At 30.2% G+C, this 26,168-nt stretch overlaps 3 protein-coding genes, 1 long non-coding RNA gene and 1 pseudogene across 4 annotated transcripts; all 5 read right to left on the reverse strand.

The window, feature by feature from the left end:
• Positions 1-333: 333 nt before the first annotated feature.
• Positions 334-1,847, reverse strand: LOC139088494 (uncharacterized). The gene is made up of 5 exons (XM_070637743.1): positions 1,762-1,847; positions 1,367-1,699; positions 1,208-1,310; positions 1,081-1,146; positions 334-1,019 (listed from the first exon to the last, which is right to left on the reverse strand). Exons 1-5 carry the CDS (start codon positions 1,766-1,768, stop codon positions 443-445), a joined length of 1,086 nt encoding a protein of 361 aa, XP_070493844.1. The 5' UTR covers positions 1,769-1,847; the 3' UTR covers positions 334-442.
• Positions 1,848-2,605: 758 nt separating this feature from the next.
• Positions 2,606-3,579, reverse strand: LOC139088481 (keratin-associated protein 9-9-like). The gene is made up of 6 exons (XM_070637723.1): positions 3,502-3,579; positions 3,279-3,439; positions 3,166-3,226; positions 3,060-3,105; positions 2,888-2,995; positions 2,606-2,823 (listed from the first exon to the last, which is right to left on the reverse strand). The coding sequence occupies exons 1-6, from the start codon at positions 3,506-3,508 to the stop codon at positions 2,751-2,753; spliced, it is 456 nt and encodes a 151-aa protein (XP_070493824.1). The 5' UTR covers positions 3,509-3,579; the 3' UTR covers positions 2,606-2,750.
• Positions 3,580-4,214: 635 nt separating this feature from the next.
• Positions 4,215-4,726, reverse strand: LOC139088469 (uncharacterized). The gene is made up of 2 exons (XR_011544227.1): positions 4,689-4,726; positions 4,215-4,625 (listed from the first exon to the last, which is right to left on the reverse strand). It is a non-coding gene; the product is annotated as an uncharacterized lncRNA (long non-coding RNA).
• A 612-nt stretch (positions 4,727-5,338) lies between these two features.
• On the reverse strand, positions 5,339-6,454 carry LOC139088416 (keratin-associated protein 9-2). Its single transcript, XM_070637634.1, has 5 exons — positions 6,402-6,454; positions 6,033-6,345; positions 5,902-5,973; positions 5,624-5,842; positions 5,339-5,563 (listed from the first exon to the last, which is right to left on the reverse strand). Exons 1-5 carry the CDS (start codon positions 6,406-6,408, stop codon positions 5,446-5,448), a joined length of 729 nt encoding a protein of 242 aa, XP_070493735.1. The 5' UTR covers positions 6,409-6,454; the 3' UTR covers positions 5,339-5,445.
• An 18,469-nt stretch (positions 6,455-24,923) lies between these two features.
• LOC139088593 (nucleosome assembly protein 1-like 1 pseudogene) lies at positions 24,924-26,062 on the reverse strand (annotated as a pseudogene).
• Positions 26,063-26,168: the final 106 nt, after the last annotated feature.

A 26,168-nucleotide genomic window follows, 5' to 3' on the forward strand; every position in this document is an offset into this window, starting at 1 on the left:
TCCAGGAGGGGTTAGGATTACTTAGCTGCTAAGAGTCCCAATTGAATCAGTTTTTGAAATAATCATGATTAATTAATTTTCTTCAAAAATTAAAAAGATTTTTCAAAAGGCCGATTTTATGATGTAAAACCTTTGAAATATTTCAGTAACAACAACATTGACGTCATATTTTTCCCATAATATATCTTATCAATTAATGAAGTTACATACTTGTAAATAATTATTTACTTGGTCAAAATCTGTCAATAAAATTTTAATCACTGTTCCGTAAACAAAGAGAACATTGACTATAGACTATAGTAAATATTAATCAAATTCAGTAAATGTGGTCACTTCGTTTCATGCAACATTTATTTTCGTTTCTCTTGTATTATTGAACAAAAACTTTAACAAATTATCGATAAAATCAAGTACAAATTACTTTTATTCACATTTATACAATTTAATATCGTGGGTCACGGCGATCACGTCTCTCAAGAATATCTCTAATTTCCCATTCTTCAAGTCTTACCATATCGCTTGTTGGTGGAACATAAACTGGATCACGTCTATCGCGTAATCTGTCCGTATTTGGAAGGGGATCTCTTGGGTGTCTTTGTGGAAGTGGTTCATTCCAAGAATCTCTGCGATCTGGAATTCTGACTTCCCATCGGTCTGGAGTTCTGTCCCAACGATCTGGAGTTCGTCGATCCCATTCTTCAGGAATTCTATCCCATTGGTCTGGAATTCTTTCTCGTTGATCAGGAACTCTATTGTTTATTCTCTCTTGAACTCTGTTTAACCAGTCATCTTCTAGTTCGATGTCTTCTTTTGCAGGTGGTACTACACTGTCAATATTCATATTTTCGTCTTTATTTGGATTATTTACATTAGGTGGAATAATTTCAGGTTCAGGATCAGGAACAGAGCCTGGTGGTAAAATTTCAATTGGATGTACTGCATCTGCACATGCTGAACCACTACAACAGTTTGAACCTGGGCAACAATTATTCAAGCATCTACATGGTTGACATGGCATCCTTAAATTATATGCATTTCTCATTATTTACTAGCGAGATTTTTTAAATAAATAATAATTACCATGGTACACAAACAGGACATGTGCAGCATTCTGGAGGTGGGGGTGGGGGAGGAGGTGTTGGGTTTCTAAAGTATGTTTAAAAAGCAGATTAAATATTGAAATTAAATTAAAGTTCAAATATCTTACGAATTACAACATCCATTATTGCAACATGATGGTGCACATGGTCTTGGACACATCCACCAAATAGTACATGGTCTTCTGCATGAACAACCTGAACAGCAGCTTCCTATGAACAATAATTTTCAAAATTAATACTGTAATACAATATTTGATTAATCTTACGGTCACAATTTGGTCGCGTTGTTGTTGGTACTGTTGTAGTTGGAGTTGTTGTAGTTGTTGTTGGTGTTGTTGTTGTTTCTGTCGTAGTTGGTTGTGTAGTTGTTTGATCTCCACCATCATTACAACATCCACATCCGTTACATGGTCCACAATTGCATGGCATCCACCAAATCATTGTACATCTTTGACGGCACATACAAGTATTTCCACATCCTCCCATCATTGGCATCATCATGAAACCAGCAGATTCAACATCAGTATTAGAATCATCTTCTTCAATTATAGTATCTTCTGCTAAAACAGCATGAGTAATGACTAAAAGTACTAGAAAGTCTGAAATAAATTAAAAAAAAAAATTAAAATTTTTTGATGTTTTTTGTGCAATGCTTTCTTACACTTCATGGTACTAAATGAGTTTTCAATAGCTATTGTAAAAAGCGTTTGCAGTTATGACTAAAGCGACAGTAACTGACAGCGAAATTTTAAAATTGAAGCATTTTATATTGCAAAACTGTTATCAAAACAAGTAATCAACAAGTCTGAATTAATTTTCTTCCTCTTCAGTATCATTAATGAATGTTATTTCTTGTGTAAATCATATGTTCCGACAATATTCGCTCAAATAAAATTTTATTGCAAAAAAATTATCTGCTAAAATGGTCGGTGTATTTCAAAGAATACAAAAATTGAAAATTTTTCAATGGCCATACAATAGTAATTTTTGGACAATAAACAATTTAGATGCGTAAATTCAATCGTAGCTTTTGAAGGTCATCTAAATAGCCTAGCCTTTACAAGGATTCAAAAGACTGTAGTTTACTATAGGATTGTAATCAATCATTGGTCAAGCGTGGAAGCTATTGATTTTCTACGTTAGTCGTGTTTCAGCAAGCAACTACATAAACAGAGAATATCATTAATTAATTTAACAATAATTAAAGTTCACATGTCAGATTGAAAATAAATAAAACATTCTGAGTAGCACACTGTGTTTGCTAGTGCACCGCTGCAATATCGTAATAACGGTAAGACTCAAAAGGATTTCAGCAAATTTTAAGGCAAAAAATTTGATAAACCACATTGAGCCGCTCAGGCATTATAATTTAATTTCTCTCTAAAACCTGATATAGTCGTGAAATTTTAGCAAAACCGAATATTAGCTTTAACTTTTCCTGGTACAATGAACTGTAAAATGTTTGTATATTCTATGTTAAAGCTTTAAATAATTTGAAACCCAAATTTAATTTCTCTAATATTATTTCTTTTATTTGCATATCTATAAATTATGTTTGCTTTGTATATTGAAAATCATTTTGTGGGACTTTGAACTTTTGACAATAATCATATTATTTTAACATTAATCGCTTAATTTCATAACAACATTTTATTTTCCACAGCAGCTTCTGTTTACACTATTGCAGCAGTTTGATGATCCGCCACAGCATGAAGAACCGCATCTAAAAATTCAATCAGTTAAATTAGTTTTGCACATTCAGATACTGATTCTAATAAATTCCATACCTTGGTGGACACATCCAGAAAACTGGCATCATACATGGCATGCATGTACATCTATTACAACATGAGCCGCCATTGCAAGGTGGAGTTACTTCAGTGTCTGGTGGTGGTCTTAAAGTAACGAAAAAAAAAGTTATAGAATGTTCACAACTTTTAAATACAAAAACTAGCTTACCGAGCTGTTGTTGTTGTTGTTGTCGTAGTCGTTGTTGTGGTCGTTGCTAGATTAATAAGTAAGATTTTTAGTTATTAATAGATTATATATTGTAATAAATACTCACTTGTAGAAGTAGTAGTTGATGGAGTAGTTGTTGGGCAGCATCCACAACTTGGTATACATGGCTAAAAGCACAAAAATTAAAAATTGCAAATTTTTAAATTTAAATATACATACACCACAGTTGCATGGTCTCCACCAAATCATAGCACATTGTTGTCGGCATCCACATGAGGCGCTGCATCCCCATTGAGCTGGTTCGATTTCAACCTCTACATCGGCGAACTCAGATGGTGCTGAGTGGACAATGTGGACCAAAAGTAATGCCAATAAAATGTCTGCAAAAATAAAATTCCCTTTTAATATTTTTCACTTATTTGCCTTGTCTTTTGAAACTCACATTTCATTTTCAAATTTGATCTTCAACGGAACCAAACTAACAATATTGCGAAAAATTGCTACTGCTTTTATACTAAAGTTATATTACGATAATTAAAAAAGATATCATGGCAAGTGACTATATTCTTACAATATTAATGTTTTGCAAAATTGATAAGTACACTTTTTACAATTTGAAGCTGCTTTGCAACAGTATTTACAAGACTTTTGTCTTCCCATACAATTGCATTTTCAGAATTTATCAATAACAATAAGTTTAATTTACAATCAATTTTTCTAGTATCTGTTTTTTATTACATGTTCACGTGCTTTTAATACTTTCTAATTAAAAAATATTTGGAATTACATTTCGAAAATCATTAATAACTTTAATTCCTAATTACATTCGATTTCGTTATGACATATCAGACCAATTTACTGATAGAGAAACCCCTTCGATCGATATAAGGGTCTATTAGGTAACGATTTGAAAGCTGCTTTGTGTCATTCTAGGCGTAATATCACAAAAAGCTATTCTGACGTACATTAAACCAGATCTGGATGTTGAATCAAAGTTCGCATAATCGACTTGCCTTTGCATTAAACACATGATTGTGACGCAGAATTTCTAGATGCAGGATTCGAATGTTAAGAAATTATTCTTCTTTAACTTTTAAAATTGTGTACTTTCACCTAAAGCTGTAAATGCAAAATAATTGATATAAAAATTGTTAATTTATGATATTTTCATTCGATTTTGCAAAAAGTAAAATTTTATTTTCTAAAAGTATTATTTGAAACACACTTTGTTCATACACATTTTTGATGGCAATTATTATTAACAGCAGCTGTTGTTTGAACCATTGCAACAGTTTGATGAGCTGCTACAACAACTTTGATCATTATAACTGCAGCATGAGACTGGGATTGGAACGAAAACTGGAATTCTTACGGGGACTCTAATTGGGACTCCAACGACAACACTGCTTGAACAACATGATGGTTGGCAAGATGGTTGACATGACCAGCCTGAGCATGGTGAACATGAACAGCCACCGCAACCACCCCATTGAGCAGATTGAATGTCAATTTCACCTTGTGGTGCTGCAGAAACTGCGCAAATGAAGAGGAATGTGACCAATAATACTAAAAATAAAAATAAAAAATTAATTTCACGTGCAATAAAAGAATTAAAAATTTTATACATACATTTCATGATGACGAAAACTGTTTTTAACAATGCCTGAAACTCGAAAGAAATAATGATATTTATAGGAAACTAAAATCTTGATAATTATATTTTTTTAATTAAATATATTGCTATATTCGGCATTTTTTATCTAACAAGAGGTGCTTGATACACCGACTATTGTGAAATTTTATATACATTTTCTACATTTAAATCCAGTTCCTATTTCAAAAATTATTGAATCTCTATATAATAGTTGATTTAATTTCGCAACATGTTTTGATCACTTTAGAGTTATAATATGCCATCTATATATTATATCACATACTTAAATTAATTGCTGAAATTTAATTTCATTGATAAAAAAATATTTATCGCGATTAAAAAATTCGGACTCAAACAGAAGGAAATGGTTTTCATTAAGGTCTGTGACTTCTCCATATCTTAACTTGATAAATGTCATTGAATCATATTGGCTCCATGGCTTCCTCCCAATGGCGCCTCTAGTGCTTGTTCCAGCTTGTCCAACACTAATTAAATTGATTTCCAATAGCCAGTGCAATATTATGTGCTATAGAATCACATGAGCAAAAATATCTTAAAACGTTGTAAAAAAAGAAATTACTTCCTGATTGTTTAACAAGTATTTATCCAGCATCATTAAAATAACTTTTTTCTCTAATATTACAAATAATTTTTATTAATTTTCCATAAATGTTGGTATTTATAAAAATACGAATCAATACAAAATTAACATCTGATTCAATCTGATAGATTTTATTTTCCACAGCAGCTATTATTAGAACCGTTGCAGCAATTAGATGTGTTATTACAGCAACTATTGTTTGAGCCATTGCAACAATTTGAAGAGCCACCGCAACATCCCGATCCGCATCTATTTAATATAAAAAAATGTTTGATCAACAATAAATTTAAAGAATTCGTGACTTTTTACCTTGGTGGACACATCCAGAAAATAGGCATCATACAAGGCATGCATGAACATCTGTTACAACAATTTCCTTCATTACAATTTCTTTCAGTTGTGGAAGGTGGATCATGTGGATCGTCTGGTTCTACAGGATCTACGTCATCAGGTTCGGGTGGGTTTTCTGTTGGTGGATCTGATGGATCTTCTGGATCTTCGGGAGTTGGTGGAACTGTAGTAGGTACTCTTGAAAATTAAAAAAAACATTAATTTTATATAATTGCAGCCTATATTTTAGAGCTTACTGATTACAGCATCTATTTCCACAGCAACCCCAAATGCATCCATTGCAGCCACATGGTGGTGGGCAGCGGCATCTGCAATAATAATTGTAATTACCTAGTGAAACATTTGATGCAAATATATTTAAACTAACGTGCATGGTTGCCACCAAATAACAGTGCATGTATGTCGGCATCCACAAGTATTTGAGCATTGTAAACTGTAGTCAACTGGGAAGTCTTCGTCCTTCATATTCATATATTTTCCTGGATTTAAAGCTCCTTGTTGTGGATCATAACCAAAGTCCATTGAATTTTGTCTGTACATTCCTTGAGGTTGATAATAAGAAATATGATAGTTATATGGGTTAAACTGATTCATTCCGAACTGAGCTGATTGTACATCCTCATGTTCATTAATAGGAACTGCTGATACAGCATATACCAATAAAAGTGTTGCGATGCAGTCTAAAAAATTCACAATTAAAATTTATTTATTTTTATTGTCATGACAATTTACTTACACTTCATTTTGCAGACTTAAGAAATACTATCAAATTCGCACAGCCAATTTTCCGCTTTTATACTTCTGCAAGTGTGCAAAAATTTTACAAGATAATTTTATCAATTTTTGTTCTTTGTTATCATTTCATGAAAGATTCTTTTAATTTCTCAATGAAACAACATGTGTTTTTAGGATATCACATTTTTTATATAATATTATCAATTTCCTAGGTATTACGGCAGGTATTTATAGAAAAATCAGTTCAAATATTTATTTTAAACGGAAGCTGACACAGCGAAAGGAACAAAATAATTCTTGTTCGGCAATTATTTTAGCTAATCATTGGTAAATTTAAAGATTTTCATCATAAAGGAGTAATTTTTCAGCTCGAAATCACTGAATAAAGCTAATGATTTAAAACCGCACACCCGATTAAATAATTAATTATTTTCTTAATTTCCTACCAACCTCATTTTCTTTTTCTTACCTGATATTCATGAATAATAATTAATTTGACATACATATCTAGAGGGATAATGAGATGAGAAGATGAATACGATTTTTTATTTTAATTAAGACAAAATTTGACAAAAGAATTGCATAGAGCGGTAATAGGAGATAGAGAAAGAGATGATTCAGTATTTTAATGAGTAAGAAAATGAAGAAGGAAAGAAACCTGGATGGTAGTGGAAAGGAAAAGAATTTTAATGAGTATTCAGAGGCTTCTTTGTGGTATGCCAACTGAGGCTGACTAATTAATTTATTTATTTCGCTTCTATTATTTTTGTCATTATTTCACAACATTTTTTTAATGAAAAAGTCAAACTAGTTGCATTCGACGTTCCTTAAATCAGTAGTGCGCAACTTGTGTATGACGTGCGGTTTTTGTCAAGGCTTACCGCTAAGGTGTGCCGCAAAAAATAGAAATTTGCTCACCACTGCTTAAAATCTTCCAATGTCATTGTGTGGAAGATTTCATGCTCAATAAAAAAGATGCTTGTTTAAATTTGGTTTGTAACCTCATTCTAGAAATAGCAATGTATTACGTCACATTTTCGTAGAAACATTAAGCTCATTATTTCTTCATGAAAAAAGGATTTTTACGTAATTATGGGCCACATGTGCCTCTTCTAAAAAAATAAAATCCATAATTTCAATAAATGCTCGCCTACATTTAAACCTATTAATAGACCTGTCATGTCAAGCAAAAAAAGAAAAGCATGCTGTTTGACATTTAGCTGTCTTGAGTTTGTTTGAGATATTAATTCTTTCTTAATGTATTCACCCTCAAATTCAATTTCCACCTTTCATAAAAACATCATAGGAAAAAAATAGAAAAGTCACTAAATCAATTTACATTTTTCGTGGTAAAATATGAAATCTCAAAATAATATGAAAAAGTTTTTCACGTGTGAATGTGTCACGTTATGTGTATCATACATGAAAATATTTGGGTTGAGGCAAAAAAAAAAAAAAAATCAGAAATGAGAGAAAATTTTAATTAAATTTCTGTCAGATTATGAAAGATTCATTACCATTTTGTGCTCTTTAATTGCTTGATATTCATGTCGTTGCACAATTTTCATAGTTAAAAATCCTTTTTACAATTGTTGGCACATGAAAAGAGCCAAAAAAGAGAATACGGAAGGAAGAATTTTTAACAGAAGAATTACGGCATGTCAGGAGCATTTTATTCTCTCACATCACAATGTTATGTAATTGGATCTTTCTTTATCCATTTTTACCTCCAATTTTACAGATGTTAATTAATTTACAGTAGCAAAAAACCGGTAGAAAGGAACACAAAAAGAGCAGAAAAGTTTCATGTTACATAAAATTACTTCAGGCATTTGTTGCAGAAAAGTTGTGAAGATGAAGAAATGTGAAACATAAATTCATTTGGATAAAATGCGATTCCAATTACGTCAGTTACAGGAAGGTATACATATAAACTTATGCAGTTAGGTCGAATGAATTAATATCAGATTCAGTAAGGTCAATCCTTAGCTCAATGATGGTTGAGGTCAATTAAACGTCTATTCCATGTAATCTGAGATTATAAGTGATAATGTTCTCAGTAATGAGGATGAATATTACATTCGTGTTTTTATCAGAGTGTTGTTTTGTTGTTGAAAGACTCGGTTGTGGTTAAGCACCTGATTCATTAAATTAAAAATCTTGATAATTTTTAATTTTTTTAATCAATCCATCTCGGTACACTATTGTATAATAAAAATTCACCTCGTAACATTAAAGCACGAATTTTTGGCTCTAGCTTTAACCATTGTAAAAATTGACTTGTATTTTATACAATGGCAATAAATCGCGAAAATTATTTTGAAAGTAAAAAGGAAGAGCATTCGAAGATTGTTATACATTTTTATGCTTGTTACAATTTTTATGTGTGTACGGATTAATTTTATTTGCCTCGGGAGGGTTTTTATGAATCTTCTAAAATTGTTTGTGCGTATGTATAAAATCGTCGAGAAAAAGATGGATAAACAATGAAAATTTCTACGCAGAAATAGATACTAAAATGACTGAAAAAGGTATACAAAACACCAGCGTAAACGGATCGAGAATTCGTTTTAGCATTCAAGAATTCGTTTTAGCATTTATGTTTGAAATTTAGAAAACCGTTAAAAATTATTACAAAAATATAACTTTTTCTTGAATTTAAAACATAAATTTTAAATTTTAATGTTAATTAGTTGATAATTTGCAGAAATTATACTATATACATGGTTAATTCAGTAAATATCAATTGATATTAACAATAAAAATTTCGTGTTTTTACCGTTAAATTTTTATTCAAATTTTTGGTGCTAAAAATCTTACAAATTCTTGCAAAACCGTACAAAATTAACGGTCAGTTTTTCTATTCGTTTACGCTGGACAAAACATAAAACTGTGTATTCTTTGGTAAAGGCAAGTAAAGCATAAATAACTGCACAGAACTTGATGGTTTCATCTTCAATATCTGAAATAAATCAAAATAAATTTCTCCTTGCTCTTTTCCTTCCTCACTTTTTGCCTCTTTAATGCGGCATAAATTTTTATTACCCTTGGATATATACATTCGAAATAAAATTGTTTCTCTCCATGTTAAAAAAGTAAATTGCTTGAAGATTTTTTTCATCCTTACCTTTTTCTCGCTAGAAAAGAAATTGAATTAAAAGACAAATTTGATGAATTCTTTCTTGCGTCTAGATAATAAAACATTTAGCAATTCAGAATTGAATTGATACTTTTTCGCTGTCGAAACTTTAATTTTTTAGTCATACTTTATCACATTAGCATACATAAGCGTTCACAAATCACACAGTTCAGTTGTGTTTTCAGTCGACAACATTTCTATTCATTTACACATCCCAACTGAAAATCCTTTTCAAAATTAAAATTGGAAATTTATTTCGAACGAAATGGAAATTCCGTATAAAATAACGGAAAAATGTTGTATTGAATGAAAAATCGGAATCTAGAATGATAAATGTTTGGCAATTTAATTTTTGAAATTATAGTTCAAATTTAACATTTTCATGATTTACAATTTATCGGATTTTTAATCTCATTAGGAGCAAATGTTGCTTGTGAAACTATGAAAATATTTGATAATTTTCAATACATTAGAGAATTTCATGTCGATTGAAAAGTGCATAAATTTATCTCAAAATGAATAGTTCAAGTTAAGTGTTTATATAAATTTTGAGGTTTCTCGTTTGAGTAATTGTAGTATTCATTTTCAAAGCCAAACATAGATAAATAAATGTTGAATGAATAAGAATACCGTATGGATTATTTAGCAACATAAATTTTGGATTGTTTTCCTGTATTTAATAAAATACAGCCTTCATTGAAATCTATTCATACTAAAAAATATCATCAAAACCATTTCCATATAAAACGCATAAAATTATGAATGACATCAGACAGAAATATATTCTATTTTAATCTCGTTAGACCAGACAACTGTGACGGTATCGCAAGACTTTTCTTCAGGCGTCGTAAAAATTCACTCATTCCAAAATCGCGAGGAAATCTTTTTACGTTATCTTATTGGAAATGATGCACAGACTAGTTTTTATTACATGAATTGAATTAAAATGAAAGGAAATGTTGGAATGTTAAGATGGAATTATTTTCAAAGATTCAATTGAAAACCATTTACGAATTTTGTTATTGCTAAATAAAACTTTAAAACTATCATTTCTTTTTTAAATTCGTTGTCAAAGCAACGTGTGACATAATCAAGTTTTCAACTAGAAAGACGACCTGATGCAGAAAATCTCAAGATTACTTTGCGATTATACATTTTTTTCTCTTCCATTCCCAGTATAGTAGTCGTCATCATGGATTGTTCCTATTTTGAATTGCAAAACAACGAGAGAAAATATAAACTATGTATTTTCATGCAGTTGAGAAAATGGACATAAAGCACACAGTAAATGAAATTTCTTATGCAGCAAATCTCTTTTGCAAGTTTTTCAATTTATTTTCTTTTTTAATCCCTCACAAAGAATAAAATTTTTATTTCACAAAGAATTTTTCATTTTCAATTTCTTAGTTTTCCAGAGGAATTTTATAGAATACTAGCATTTCTGCCTCATTTACATATGTTTATGTGTTCTGGAATTATTTCATATATCTACAGATACTTCTTTAATAACTATATAAATGAACATTATTGCTCTGCATTCATACGAGTTCTTACATATAAAAGTTTATTGCTTTATAAAATTTGACATTAAAAGATTTTTCGATTGTTTCTACGAAATGACAAAGCAATCTCATGTATTTTTCAGACATAGAAAATGTCATAAAAAAACCACGTAAATATATTATTATATTGAAGATAATCAATATCTGATACAAGAAATACGTTTCAAAAATTTAAAATAAATTGCACATGATGCTAATGCCTGTTACTTTTCATGTAAACATGAAATATTCAAACTTTATTATCATAATTTTCAAACATCAACATATTGTAGGGAAGAAAGTTTATTTTTTTCCATTTCATAGTAGAATGAGAGAGAATTTTTAATTCCTTCCCTTTCACATCTGGTACCATGTGTTCGTATGACATCATACTAAATATTGACTTTGTTATTTCAACGAAAAAAAAAAAGAAAAAAAAAGTGTATAGAATGAAGGAAAAAAATCCCTATAAAACACCGTTCATAATAAAGTTTGAAACTTTTAAGAGAGTACAAGTTGACATGGAAGTGAAAGCAGATGAACAAAATTTTATGCATAAAAAAATTGAATTTTGATCCAGGTAAAAATTGATTTCGTCATAAAAGTGCTTTCAAAAATGGCTACGGCTTTTAAATTGCATTAAATTTTCATATGAACACATACAAACTCATTATAAAATTTTATGTTTTAGAAATTTTATAAAAAAAAAACTTTTTTGCCCAGCACAAATTTTCTGGTGCCTCAAAATTGAGTGAGCAAAACCATCCGCACAAACAAAACCGTAAATTATCGCGACGGAAACCCCGAATGTAATTTATGATCAGCGTTGGTGGCGTTGGAAAAAAGAGCACATACCTTAATGTTCTGCTTATTTGCCTCTCAATAGCTCATACCCAGCTTTTGTGAACATTTTTTCACAATTCCGTAACTACATAATTGAGCAATTTTAATGGAAGGGATTCACAGAGGGTGAGCACTTAATTAATTTTTGAGTCTCTCTTGTGTGAATATGTGTAAGGGAGGCAGAAAAAGTTTAATGTTTATTAACTCCTCAAAAAAGAAAACAAAGTCATTTAGACAGTTACCCACTTAATACGCCCATTCAATCGACCCAGTTTTATCTCACCAGACAAAATTTATTGGTCATTAAAATCGAATTCAATTTTGCCATTTTTAAATGAGATTTCCCAAAAAAAAAATGGGTAGTAATAGCGGTAGCATCGTCATGAACATACATTTTTGGATCCATTTATGTTATGTTTCGTCTATTAAACGCAAATAGCCTTTTTATAGAACAGCATCGTACTATTCAATTAGGTCGTTGTTTTAATGTCTCCCACTTACTACTCCTGCAAAAAAATGTTACGCGTAGCTGATTCTCTATGGATCTTTAGACTTACTTTCACATAAATTTAAGACCAGGGTGTTTTTGATGAGTAATATTACTTCCGAATAGTGCGTCATTGTTCTGGTGAAAAATATGTTGTCTATGTATAGCAACTGTATAAATAAATTTTGATTTGTGTCTGAATTTGAATCTTCTATTTGTCTAGCACTTACTCCTATATCGTCATTCAATCCAAAATGTCAAGTATTCCAACAAATAAACAGCTTCACAGATTTCTACGAAAAAAGTAATCAAAATAAGGAAAAAAATTTCAATTCACAAAAAATAAACAATATATTTATCGTCTACAAGCGTCCTCATTCAAATTAGGAGTTTATATTTCAATATATTGTGGCAAAAATAAAGAGAGTCAGAGAGAGAGAGAGAAAAACAATGTACTCAAAGAAGAAATCAACAGCTTCAAAATGTCAACTGCTGGAATGTTTGTAGACACTTTTTTTCACATCTATATTTGAATTGCGAATGAAAAGGAAAAAAGCGTGGTATTATGAACTGTTATGGGATTACATTTGATACTTCATGAATGTTTGCTTATATGTTTGTGAAATGTGAGAGATGTAAAAGTAGCTTTTAAGGAATTTTTTTGACATTTATTTCGAAATGTTTTGGGAAATGATATATGTTGAGATATGATCATGCAACGTTAATGTCTAAAAAATCTGAAAGCTTTAATATTAGACCTTTATTAATATACAATTGATTTAATTGGAATAATTACGTGTATGAAAAAAATCTTCAAAGAGAAAATTCACAATGAAAACATAAAAAAATATTGATTGCGGCTTTTGAGGTCTAGTAGCAACTAGAGAAATGTGACTAAAATTTCTGATGAATGCAGCTTTGTGTAGTACGAAAGTCGTATTTGGGATTAATAAACAGAGAATGCAACGTATTATGGGAATATAGAAGCTTTTCATCCTTCTATGTGTTATGCAAACAGAATTTTATGATTTTTTTTTTCCATGACAAGAATAATAGTTGTCATTTCCCATTGAGATTTGATAACAAAAAATTTGTCGAGTCCTCCATTGCATTCTCTGTTTTCTATACTTTATTAGTCGGGATTTTAGTAGAGCTTTTACTAATACGAGATCAGACGAATATACACATAACGAGTACTACTTTGTTTCAATGCAATACTCAAAGCTTATTTCGTTTTAAGGAAAATTAAAATATTGTTAACAATCTTATTTAGTCTTCAAAAAGAATACAATAGTTCCAACAATGTAGTGTAGATTGAATGAACATATTTTAGACATAGTATTACTTTGTATTTCAGATTATATTTTGTTGGTATTAGTTCATTATCAGAACAGCCTTGATATTTACTTGGTCAAACATAGTTTTACCGCAGATAACAAAAATTGGCGATATATGCCGCCTTTTTATTTTATTTATTTATTGGTTGTAATTTTTAGTCAAACAAATAAGGTTAAAAATCTGTTAATTAATTTTTAAAAAAGTTTTTAATAAAAAATTCCGAAAATCAATAGTATTATTGACTGAAAACACAGCTCATCAAAAAAGCATGGAATTAAAATATTATTTCATTGTGACTCATTGATACGAAGCAGAAAACCTATTTTTTCAATTTTCACATTGTATGTATGTACATATTAAATTCGGATTCGTTATGAAAAATTTATGTACGTTCGTATTAAAATAAATTTTAATTAAAATTTCATTTTGTTCGTTCAATGTGCAAGAATAAAGTTGAATTAATGTTTTGTTCTTATTGTTACTGATTTTTTTTTTTTTTGTGAATGAAGAGCCTGAGTCTTTATTTTTTTTTTTAATTTTACTTTACTTTAATACAATTTTTTTTTTTTGCTTTTCTGTCAAAGCTCAAATGGTATCTCATTATCTAAAAAACGAGCATTGTATCTTCTTTCACAAATACAGATATTTTTGAGTAATTTAATATACCCTTTGGCAAGAAGAAGGCAGTTAACGAGGAATCAGGCAAGTGTGCTCGAATGAAGGCGAAAGAGTTCATTTGGAAATGCGGATCATACTTGAATGAACTTTGAGAAAAGGAACAAAGAACAAAATTTGTACAAAAATCCTCTTTTTGCTTTATTCAAGACCAAGTCAGTGAAAATTGCTATGAACTGAAATAATCCGATTCGAGAGTTGATTCTTTTGCTCATTCAGTTTAATATTTTGAAAGCATTTTATTGCCTTTGCCTTCTCTTTTCTCCTATAAGAAAACAATCGAGGGAATTTGTCTCATTTTCCTTTTCAACGAAATCGTAAAAAATAGTATTGCCATTGGTACATATGAATGAATAGACATATATAGAAAAAGATATGTGACAAATATGCGATAATGGAAATAGAAAAAGAATGTCATAGAAAACACGATAGGAGATTTTATTATTATATCATATATATAAAGTACATTGTAAAATGGAATTCTTGTCTGGGGCACGAAACATTCAACTCATTTGCGAAACTTCTTTAGTCATATTCAATATTTTCAATTCCAACTTTTCTCTTCTACTTTGGCATTTGAAATATAGGATTAAGCTTTACACATTGAATTTTTACATATTTTCGCTCGTTAGTTTTCATTAATTTACCTTCACTTGCTTCTGTTATAGCATTCTTTCTTTGTTCAATCCTTAACTCGTTTTGGAAATTTGAGTAAAGCAACTGTTTGCTTATCGATAAAGATTCCAATTTTATTCAATTTCTGTCAACTTGAATTGCTTTTCAATGAACCTCTTAAGGAATTCTCAGCGCGCAAAACATTTCCATTACATACACTGTATCTCTATCACACAGCATTCCATTTGTTGGTGTGAAAAAGAGCTTCTTCCATTCGCCTCGTCAATGATAACAGGAGAGACAGTAAGCGAATCTATGCAATAATTTGTATCAATTTTATTCCATTCATATTCATATAAATTAATTTAAATCACATTTTAAAATGCAAGTCAATTGAAAATTATCCTTTTATGCATTGCATATTCTATGCTTGAATTTGAAATGAATAGTGCTTCCAACTTCATGCAACGACCTGAATTTTTGATATCTTGAATGCCATTTTGAAAAGGACTTGCTTTGGTTGTGCTTACTTTAGCCAACTGTCTATGTGTCCTAACGATTTTTAATTGCTAAAATGCGTCTTTTAGTCTTTTGAAAAAAGCTAAGTTTAATCGATAAATTAATGAATGAAGCTGAATATTTAAAAATTCAGAATGAATTTATGTCGATAAAAAATCAATTTTTCTAACTTAAATAGCATCTTATCCTTTCAATAAATAAATAAGCATGTGCTTTTCATTCTATTGAAAAAATTTGGGACAATAAAAACTAATTTCATTTATGAGTGACACTCGACAAATGTACATTGAATTGAATTGAATGAATGGATAAATTGAAAAGTGAGAGATAGGATAAAGTGGTTGAGCAAATATATGGATGTCTAGATTGAATAAAACGAGCAAGAGGAAAGCAAAATATTTGCTATGTAAATGATAGTCTGTTCTATATGTCACCTATATATATGTGTATAAAAACGCAGCACGAATAATAATAAAAAATGTATGAAATAAAAAAGATTCTCTATCATATTAGTTTTGTTTATTCAATTGAAATAAAATGTTTATTTTGTTTTAGGTGAATGATTTTGCCTTTCGAATAGCTTTTATAAAAAGCCTTAAAATTTATTTACATTTTGTCTATGCATCGGTTCCGTTTAAAAATGACAAAAAATACATTCAATATTTAATGCTTGGAGCGCTATATGCGACTATAGCAATAAAATTTCGTCTATCTTTCACATTGTTATATAGTTTAATAAAATTTTGCATAGACACATGCATGATAAAGAGAAAAAAAATCAATTTGCGACTAGCACATTTTTGTCTCAAGTGATATAAAGCAAACTCATCGATTAAATCAAATTATGTTTAGAGAATGACAGGAAAATAAATATTTCGTTTTGGAAGTGAGAGAAGCTTTTACACTTTCAAGTGACAGATTGACAAACAGTTTTGTTTATTGGAAAGAGAAAATTTCATTATAGTTTTCGTGCTTATATTTCTTAACATCATTTGATAACCTAGTTCATGCAGAAATATTTAGTTTATAACCAAATTCAACAAAAAAAGAAGCTCACATTTCACAACAAATTACTTTCAAGTACTAAGTATCCATGATATTTTGTGCAGTACGGTTCTTAAATATAAGAAGTTTGTAGTAATTAAAAGATGCAAGTAAGAAAGAAAAAGAAGGAAAAATCACATTTAATTTTCTGTTATTTCCATCAGCAACGAGGTGGAAAAAAAGTTTCAAGGTAGCAATATTCTTCTTCATCTTTCTTGTAGAAAAAAATGGTGAAAAATGTTAAGAAGAAAAGGTAAAAAAATGAATTTGATAAAAAGTTAAAGAAATGAGAAAAAGGTATAAAAATGCTGGTGGTGCAGAATTTTTTCTCTTTACATTATCCTTAACAATTTCATCTCATAGCATATACCATTTTCGTTTCCTTCCTCAAAAAAACCTCCAACTAACATTCTTCTCATTCAACGTTTAATTTTTCATCTTCGTCTAGTTGCAAATAATTAATTAACAAACAATAAAAATGGAAACAATTAAAACAGTGCTCCTCTTGATGTTGGTGGTGCTGCTTCAGTTACATCGTTATTTTTATTCTGTTTTACGTGGTATGGATCATTGCTGCAAGAAAAAAGGTGTATGTATCTCCATCTCCATTTTCGTTATCATACCCCGTTAAACAAATGAACGAATTAAAGTCCCCAGCTAACTAAAGGCTCTTTATCTACAGCTAAAATGTTTACTGCTTTGCAAAAAGTATCGCATATTTTTTTTAAAGGTATCTTTTTACAGCTTCGTGTCCTCAATTTAAAATGAGTCGAAAAGCAACAAGTGTAAATTTTCAAATGGAGAATCTTTTAACGAGTTATAATTAAAAGGTCTTGTGTTATCACTAGTTTCATTAAATTATTCTATGCTGTTGAACACTAGAATCCCTTGACTCTTCATCTGGGTTTGTATTCCTACATTCATTAATTCTATTCATTAAAAAATGTTTTGAATTATCAAAAGAATGAATAACATTTCTTATCCTTTACCTCTATTCTGTTCTGCTTTCATTCTTCTTGATTATAACTATTCTGTACTCCTTCTATAAGAGATTTAACAATTGAATGTTTTATGCGAGATCTAATTAAAGCACGTTCTCAGCTTTGTATTTATTTCTCATCTGTCTCTTTGGATTCTTCTTATTCATGGTGTTTCATTTTGGTATACCACTCAACTCTTTATACAATAATGTAAGTAATTGCTCCTGAACCCCATCTTCAGGGCTAGCACTTGCATGAGAATGAATTGTTTTTTATTTTTGAGATGAAAACTAAAATAAAAGGAAAATTTATTTATAAATAAATGAATCTGTATATTCTCGAGGTTGTATGGAATTTACAATGCAGCTAATGAAATGAAATTTGCAGCATCATAGTATAACTTATGGTACTTTTCAGCTCTATCCACGCTAATTTACATTTTTCTTTCTCATTGCTTTTAGAGCTCATCATAAACAATTATGGTAATTTATTTAAAACATTATTTCAATGCATTTTATTTTAGCGGATTCAAATGCAAAGAGTATTACTATACACTTTGGTGTTTGGATGGTTTCAACAAATTTAAATTATATTAGTCAATGTAAAATTTATTAGCTTTCTTATTCTACTTAAGAATGAATTATCTTAATGATGCTGACAAACTGAAAAAAGTCACATGTATACATACAAGCGTCTCTTATCACTGAATTATTATATTTACCCATAGAGTTACTCAAAACAGAAATTTAACTTAAATTAGATATGAAAGGTGCAAAAAAATGAGAAAAAGCTAAAAGCATGAGAAAATATTAAGGCGACTTGTCTCGTGCAAAGTTGCCATCATGTGCTATAGTTTCAGTTTCAATCTACACAAAAATGAATAATTTAATTAAATTAAATAATAATAAATCACTTTTGTTTAGTTTTATGCTAAAAGCCATGCAACTGAATTTTTCTGAATTTGTGTATATATGTCTCTGATGATAACAGATGGATTTGTTTAATATAATAGAATAGAATGAAATGAACGCTTTCGGGGAACGGAAAGGAAATTTTTGTTTCAACATTTCTCTTTAATATTTATATGTACGCCTTTCATCTACATACGCTCATATTAAATATGAAGATTAACATAGAATCGCTCTAAATGAACAAACAGAAAATGATGCACAGATACAGTGGGAGGAGACTATAAGTAAGGTACGAGAAGATAATAAAGATGAATTATGAAAATTTTAATATTAAATAGCGAACGAGACTAAATGACGCAATTCTTCGGGTATAGTTATTGAAGGAATGAATTTAATGATGATAATAACAATTTCTTTTAAACGACCTAATATTATTCACACGACTCTCGATTTAATATTAGACTTTCCTCTTCACTGTCGATGCGAAGAAAGAGCAATTTAGAAAGGGCGAATAGATTGCAATTTACTTTAACCACCTTTTTTCAATTTCGAAAAGTGAGATTTAATGTAAACGTTGTGGTTCAAACTCCCCATATTTATAAAATATACTCAAAACACGAAAAAATGAGAACTAAAGCTAAGGCCTTTCACAAATTTTCTCCTTTTTGGTTTTTGACTTGCCTTCCCTTTTCACTTTATTAAATATCGTTGCTTCTTTTGAGTAAAAAAATACATAAATAAATTCAACTCACGTTGTAATCCAATTTTCAGTTTTTTTTCTTCTTCTTTTTCTTCTTTTCATTCTTTATTGAACTCAAGAAGCTCATAAATTAATTCTTAATAATATGAGAGAAAATTTAAAGGGAAATGTTTTTTTAATAAACATTATTTCATTATGATTATACCTCTGGGGAGACTTGGAATGGTTTTCTATCACGATTAACACAAATTATGAAGAACAAATTTTAAAAAGTTACTGTGTTTTTGAAAGATTTTTCATTAAGATTCAGATCATGTTTTGGGTGTCGATATATAAGATCAGACTTATGAAACTTATGCTATATTACATTTAAAATTACAAAGAAAAAAAAACTTTTGGGGTTCTCTTTTTTCAAGTACATTTTGCATCCATAAAGATTTAAGCAATTGTGTCTAATTTAAGTGTGAAAAAGAAATCTTGATGATTTTTTATCCAATCCATTGCATGATATCAACTCGGTTGAAAAGAAAGAAAGCCAATCGATTTCCGTTATCGAGAATGAATTATGATGTGTATATTGAAAAAATTGTGTGCAATAAAAAGCAGAAAAAAAGCTAGAAAAGTCACATAACAATAAAATCAGGTTAAATGCTCTGCTATCAATTTCAGCTCTTTTTTTTATTCGCCACACTTTCATAAAGAAGGAAGGAAATTAAAAAAGAAAATTCAATTTTTTTTGTGTTTTTCTTTCTTCTCCTTCCTCATTTTCTCATCTTTCCTCTATTTTTTTATTCGAAAATATTTTCATAGGAAACGAGAGAAGAATGAGAGAAATTTAATGGTTGTTTGTGTGTCGCATTGGTGGATTCATGGAATGAAATTTATGTCGATTACAGAAGGGGACAACGTGACGAGACATAACGGAAAAATATAGGGAAGATTATTGAATTTGGAACGTCAGAAATTTTGCATTAAAATGCTATTAATTATTTTTTTCATTTTTTCAGTTGCATGCTTGCTCAATTATTTGATTCCACTTTGCACATTTTAGCATGAATGCTATCTTATTAGATCATAAAATTTAATCGTAAAATTCTTCAACATGTTGTGCTTTAAATAAAATCATTTGAGTGCTACGAGATGTTATAAAATTCTGAAAATTACGAGATGATTTCTTGCCATTTTCCACCGTGCAATCACGTCGACCTGCTTTTTTTGCATGTTCTTCACCTCTTCAATAGCATTTTTATTTGCCGTTTTGCTTTTTTTGACACTTCATTCATGCTTTTCACTTACCTCAAACCACGCGTTCGTTGCCTCTCTCTTTTTCTTATTATCATTTCTCTTCTTCCTTCAATCCTCTTTTGAATGAAACCAAATGAAGATAAAAAACGAGAAAAACCATCGAGAACAGATCGAAGCATCACAAATAGTTGCAGCAAAATTATTGATCAAAGACAAGTAAGCAAACTTGATCTGGATCGATTAAGCTACACCCCGAACGACCTAAATGAGCATCAGCTATTCACATCAAATGTAAGCCGCCTATTTTCAGCAACCATCCGCGAAGGAGCCTTCTTCATCTGCGTCGGTTGAGCACGTTTCACAATGTGTGAATGCAAAAATCTAAAATCTTGTAAAAAACCATGAAAATTTTGGAAACAACATCAAGAATTTATAAAAATGATGATGAATTGGAAAAGTTCCATGACAGTCAATCTGATTTTCTTAGAATCATGCTTTTATAAATCATGAGCTTTATTTAAAAAAGAAATTTATTCAGATATTGAAGACTGAAATGTATCTCAGATTCACACTCACTTTTCCATGCTTTTCACATGACGTGATCTGCTTTTGTATGCGCTGATTATTATTAAAATCTCTCTATTCAGTTCTTTTGTTGGCTGCTTTAAAATACTCTTCAAATTCTTCAAATAATCATATCCACCCACATATACGTGAAAAATATCTAGCATTCATTACGACAATGAGCAAAAAAAGTAGAAATAACTTTTACAAAAAGGTGTTGCATGTAATTATAGTATCATTATTATACTTAATATAAAAGAAGCTTTAGTGTCGTGGCAACTCATTTGGAGAAGAGACAAAAAAAATATAAGTTGTATGAAAGGGAGCATCAATGAATGGGAGTGCTATCATTTCTTAATGCAAAAGTATTTTGTTCATAGATAAACGTGAAAATAATAGAGTTTGCAAAAAATTTGCAGCTACATTAGCAGCTATCGTCCTCCATCTCAAGCAATGTAGATTATTTTTATGAATCATAAAGTACTATAAAATACACTCTAGTGTCATCATCCAACATTTCACCCCTTCTTGAATTCTTTTTTTTTTTTTCGTCTTCGTTTACTTCTCATTCCACATCAACAAATACATTTCGAATTCATTTTTTATTCCATCCGCTTGGCAGCAAATTTTACGACGATGCTCTTTCGGAGCACTTTAGTTAAGCTTTATATCATACTTTTACCGTTGCCAATTGATGATGCAAGATTAAGTCGTATGTGCTTGTTGAATTCGACTTCCTTTCTTAGTGCTCTACCTCCCATTCCGTCTTTTCACCTCGAACTTATCACCCATCACAAATGTATACATTCAAACTCATTCTATACACATATTCTTTTCTGTTGAATAGCAAAAATCGTGAAATTTAATATCTTGGATAGAGCTTTAAAGTATACCTGGTTATGTAGATAAAGAGCACGAAAATAGGAGGGGAGGTGAAAAGTTTTCTTTATGCTTCCCAAGTGGTGATGTGGAAAGTCATGTATTCGTGTATATACATATGTTTCCTCCATCAGTGATTTATGTGTTTTTCTGTTTATATTTCTTTCGCTTCTGCACTCTCATTTTGCCATTTTTTCCAAATTAAAAGTTTCTTTTTGTGATCATTTTAAAAATCTCAAATGAATTTGTTATATTTTTAAAAAGTATATTTTTGCTTTAATTTAGTATGTTAACTCTATAGATTTATTTGTTTAGTTCTTGCTTCTCATGAGGAGAGTGGAAGCGGAATGCTTAATCAAAATGAATAGAGTAATAGAACAATGCTTTTTGTTTTTTTGGAGCATGTATTATTCTTTAATACTAAAATACATTGCTCATTAAGCATTGCTTTTATCATTATTAATTTGAGATTTTATTCATCTTAACCTTAAAAGTTAACCTTTTTCTAGCGATCAATTATTATCAGAGAGTCGAGAATCGACTTGAATTTTGTATGGATTCGAGTCTACTCGAGAGTCAGTCCTGATATGGACTTGACTTTTACAATGCAAAACTTTTGAAAGTTTTTGACATTTCTGAAGTCACTCAAATCTGACAAGACATTACATTTAGGATCAAATTCGGGGGTAGTTAGCATAAAAGACACTTTAGCAATCAAGCCACAACTACTTTTTTATTACAAAAAGCTTAGTCTGATAATTATGTAAAAATTTTGTTTGAATTTATATGCTTTTAAAAATGTTTCCAGTTCATGTTCACATACATCTTCTGAACACTATAAGAATCTTTTGAAGAAACTTTTGCAATTTCAGTATTATATTGATAAAGGAAAATGAAGAAAAGAAAAGCAATAATTATTTCCTAAGCATTTATTGATATTCTTTTTGAGAGAAGAAAATTGCATCAGACACGAGGTTTTATATCCAAAAGCTTTTAGGAGAATACTTACTAGCAATGAATGTAGAAGTCAATGTGAAGCAAAAAAAAAAGAATCAGAAAGAAAATAATAAATTTTTGAATTTTATTCTCAAAAGTATCAAATTAAAATATTTTTTATGAAACTTTTTTTAGCACTAACTCGATACTGAAGAATAGAATTCATGTTTGCATTCCAAATAAATCTATAATTTTAGATTCGAATGAAAAAGAGAGGAAGAAAATTAATTTTATGATGCTTTTTTAGCTATCCGCATCATTTCCTTCGAGGTTTGTTGAGAGAATTCTATGAAATATTTGCCATACTTTATCTCACCACTTAGCTATCATATGTCGAATATCTTCTTTTTTTATTTAGAGGAGCAAAATAGTAAAGAAGTAGATCAGGAAAGCATACAATATAGAAAATCTGCAGAGGCAAATTGATGGTGGCAAGAAGATAGAAATAAAATTTAAAAATGAGAATACACATGGGAACAGGTAGCAAGAGAGGATATACAGATATAGATCTAGTAGTGGCAAAACAATTTTCAGAATGTTTTCGAAATTCGATCAGCAGAGCGAAAATGTAAAATAAATTTTCCCGTGATGTCGGATATACTCCCTCGATGATATCAATAAATAAACGTGAATGCTATATGCGATGGTAGAAAAAAAAGTATAAAATTGGAAACTGGAGTACGATATCTTCATTGATTTGTCTTGTACTGTTGGCTCCAAAAATCCCAGCAATTCGGAATGTATATGGTTGTAGACTGTAGCTAGATGTATTATTTATTTATCAGTAAACAATCTGTTTTTCTCCCATTACTCTTGCATTCATTGATAGTTGACTTACAATAGATAAATGAACACGTACAAAACCACATAACAAACAATCGATTAAGTAAGTGAAAAATGAATTAACTTTGTTAGCTTTAAAGGTAAACATGTTTGTAATTTATTACATCCGACGTCCATAGCTATTTTATTAAAAAAAAATGTTTTGGTAAAGCTACTTGCAATTTGGGTGCATATAAAAACAGAAAAATCAATTTCCATAATACACACAATTAGCAGAAGTAATCCCATATTCGTGGAACAAGTGATTTATAAATTGAATTAAATTAAATGTATCACTTTTGGAAAGAATGAAATGAAAATCCTCTCACTTTTTTTCTGTTGTTGTGTACGGAAAAAACACGAGCTTGAGGCTTAACCACACAATGATAATATGGATAGGAAGCAAAGCAGAAGGAGAGTGTGAGTTAAAATGGAAATATTTTGAGTGTTGATTATTTAATTACTGCATAGTATGTTCGACATGCATTTCGCATTTTCACTCATCGCCAACAGTTATTTATACACATATTAAAAGCATCCCATGTGTTGAAGCATATTCTACAATGGAAATACTGAATAGTCATCATCATGAATTTACCAGAAACCTTTTTCCTCGTTCTATATCTTGTTATATCAAATGATAAGGGGATTTTAATATTTCCACACTGCTGTTTATTATGTCGGTATTGTTTAAAGTGCTGTTGGGGAATTTAGTGGTAAGTGGCATGTGATTTTTTGATCAATTCTTCTATAATGCATTTTCCTTCAAAATATTTCCAATTTGACAGTCCCATGACGATTCGAAAATTACATGTTTAGATTTTTCATTCGATATGAATTTATTGGAAATGCGTTCGACCAAATGCAGATGTGCCATAAAAATTTTATAATGAGAGGTCATGATAATAAATTTCCATATTTTTGCAATAAATAGAAACTGTTTTCAAATGCCTGCATGCATTAAAAATTGAAAACATGATTGGATGTATCAAAAAAAAAAAAAAAAGAATTGAGCATCAAAATTTCGGGTCAGGAAATGACTAGATTCAGGGAAGTTTGCTCATCCGCCTTAACTTCATTAGCCACGTCTGACATGAAATTTATTAATGGAAAACGTCCTACATACTTTTTCAATAACAATCAATTTTATTCATTTCCAATAATCTACTCATCCCATTTAGCTCATAATCCGTAATAATTTTCCTTGAAGTGAAAATTGAGTTGATTAATTATCACCATCAGTGACTTCGTTTTCATAATTTTCTGCATGATATGTAATCGAATCGTCGTCGTCGACATCGTCATCATCATCATCACCACCATCATCATCGGATATATCATCATCAATCATGCCTGTATAGTACAACACGGCACGTGGAATCACTCGTTCCTTCAAATAATGCCCAATTTCAAAGTCACTTTCCAAGTATTCCTATTTTAAAACAGTATATAAGATAATTTTGGTGTTAAAATTTTGAAGTAAAATACTTTCCTTTACCTCAATTTTATCATTCTCGTCTGAGTCATCCATTCGAAGTTCGGGTGGATTAAAAAAATTGAAAAACGAATCAGTCTTGAACAGACGAGCAGAAGATGCCTTTTTCTTCAAAGCCTTTTCTGTGACATTTTTTCCAGCATTCCACATAATTTCACATCCAATTGATTTATAAATCTCGGGACCTTCGAACGAAAAAGGATCATCTTCGTCTGGTACACATTTCATCAAGTAAGTTTTTGTCAAGACTGAATTCTGAAAGAATTCATTTGGTGCAAATTGAAATTCAAGTTGAAATGAGAGATTAGGTGATGTATTTGAGAATGCACGGACGTCAATTAAATTCTTCAATATTGGTTCATCATGTTCCTTAATCATTGATCGAATTTCAGAGACGTTTTTGAGCACAGTCAGCCAAAAGTTAGAGATCCCATTTTCAACTTCTTCACCCTCCATTGGTACCAATTTCTGAAGCTCATCAGCAGACAATTGACATTCACTATCACAAGGTTCATGTAATCCGTTTACGATGTCAGAGCGTTTCTTAAAAATTTCATCATGTTTGTCTTGAAGTTTTCTTTCCAATTCATATACACTTTGATGAAATTCAGCGTCCAAATTAATCGTTTCCTTTTGTAAAACTTTTAATGCATGAATTCTTTTACGAATGACTGGATGTAAGTCAGCTAAGATATTCTGCTTACAAAAGGATAAAAAAGTTGATTGATTGAAAATTCGTTAATTTTTCATTTTACACTCACCTTTCGTTCAATTTTCTTCATTGCCAAATATTCGTTCATTAAATCGTTCAACTTCTTTTCAGCACTCTCGTAAGATTCAGAATTACTTTCGTTTGATGTCGATGCCATGATGTTAGATTTTTTTTTTTTGATGATTTGTGAAAAGTTTTGACTGGTTTGGTTGAAGTCAAAAATCAAAGTGAAAATTTTCTGAAATATTGGCAATTTCAAAGTT

The sequence above is a fragment of the Chironomus tepperi genome, unplaced genomic scaffold, assembly GCF_022539635.2.
Source record: "Chironomus tepperi strain 1889 unplaced genomic scaffold, CSIRO-AGI_Ctep_v1 contig_163, whole genome shotgun sequence".
Lineage (NCBI taxonomy): Eukaryota > Metazoa > Arthropoda > Insecta > Diptera > Chironomidae > Chironomus > Chironomus tepperi.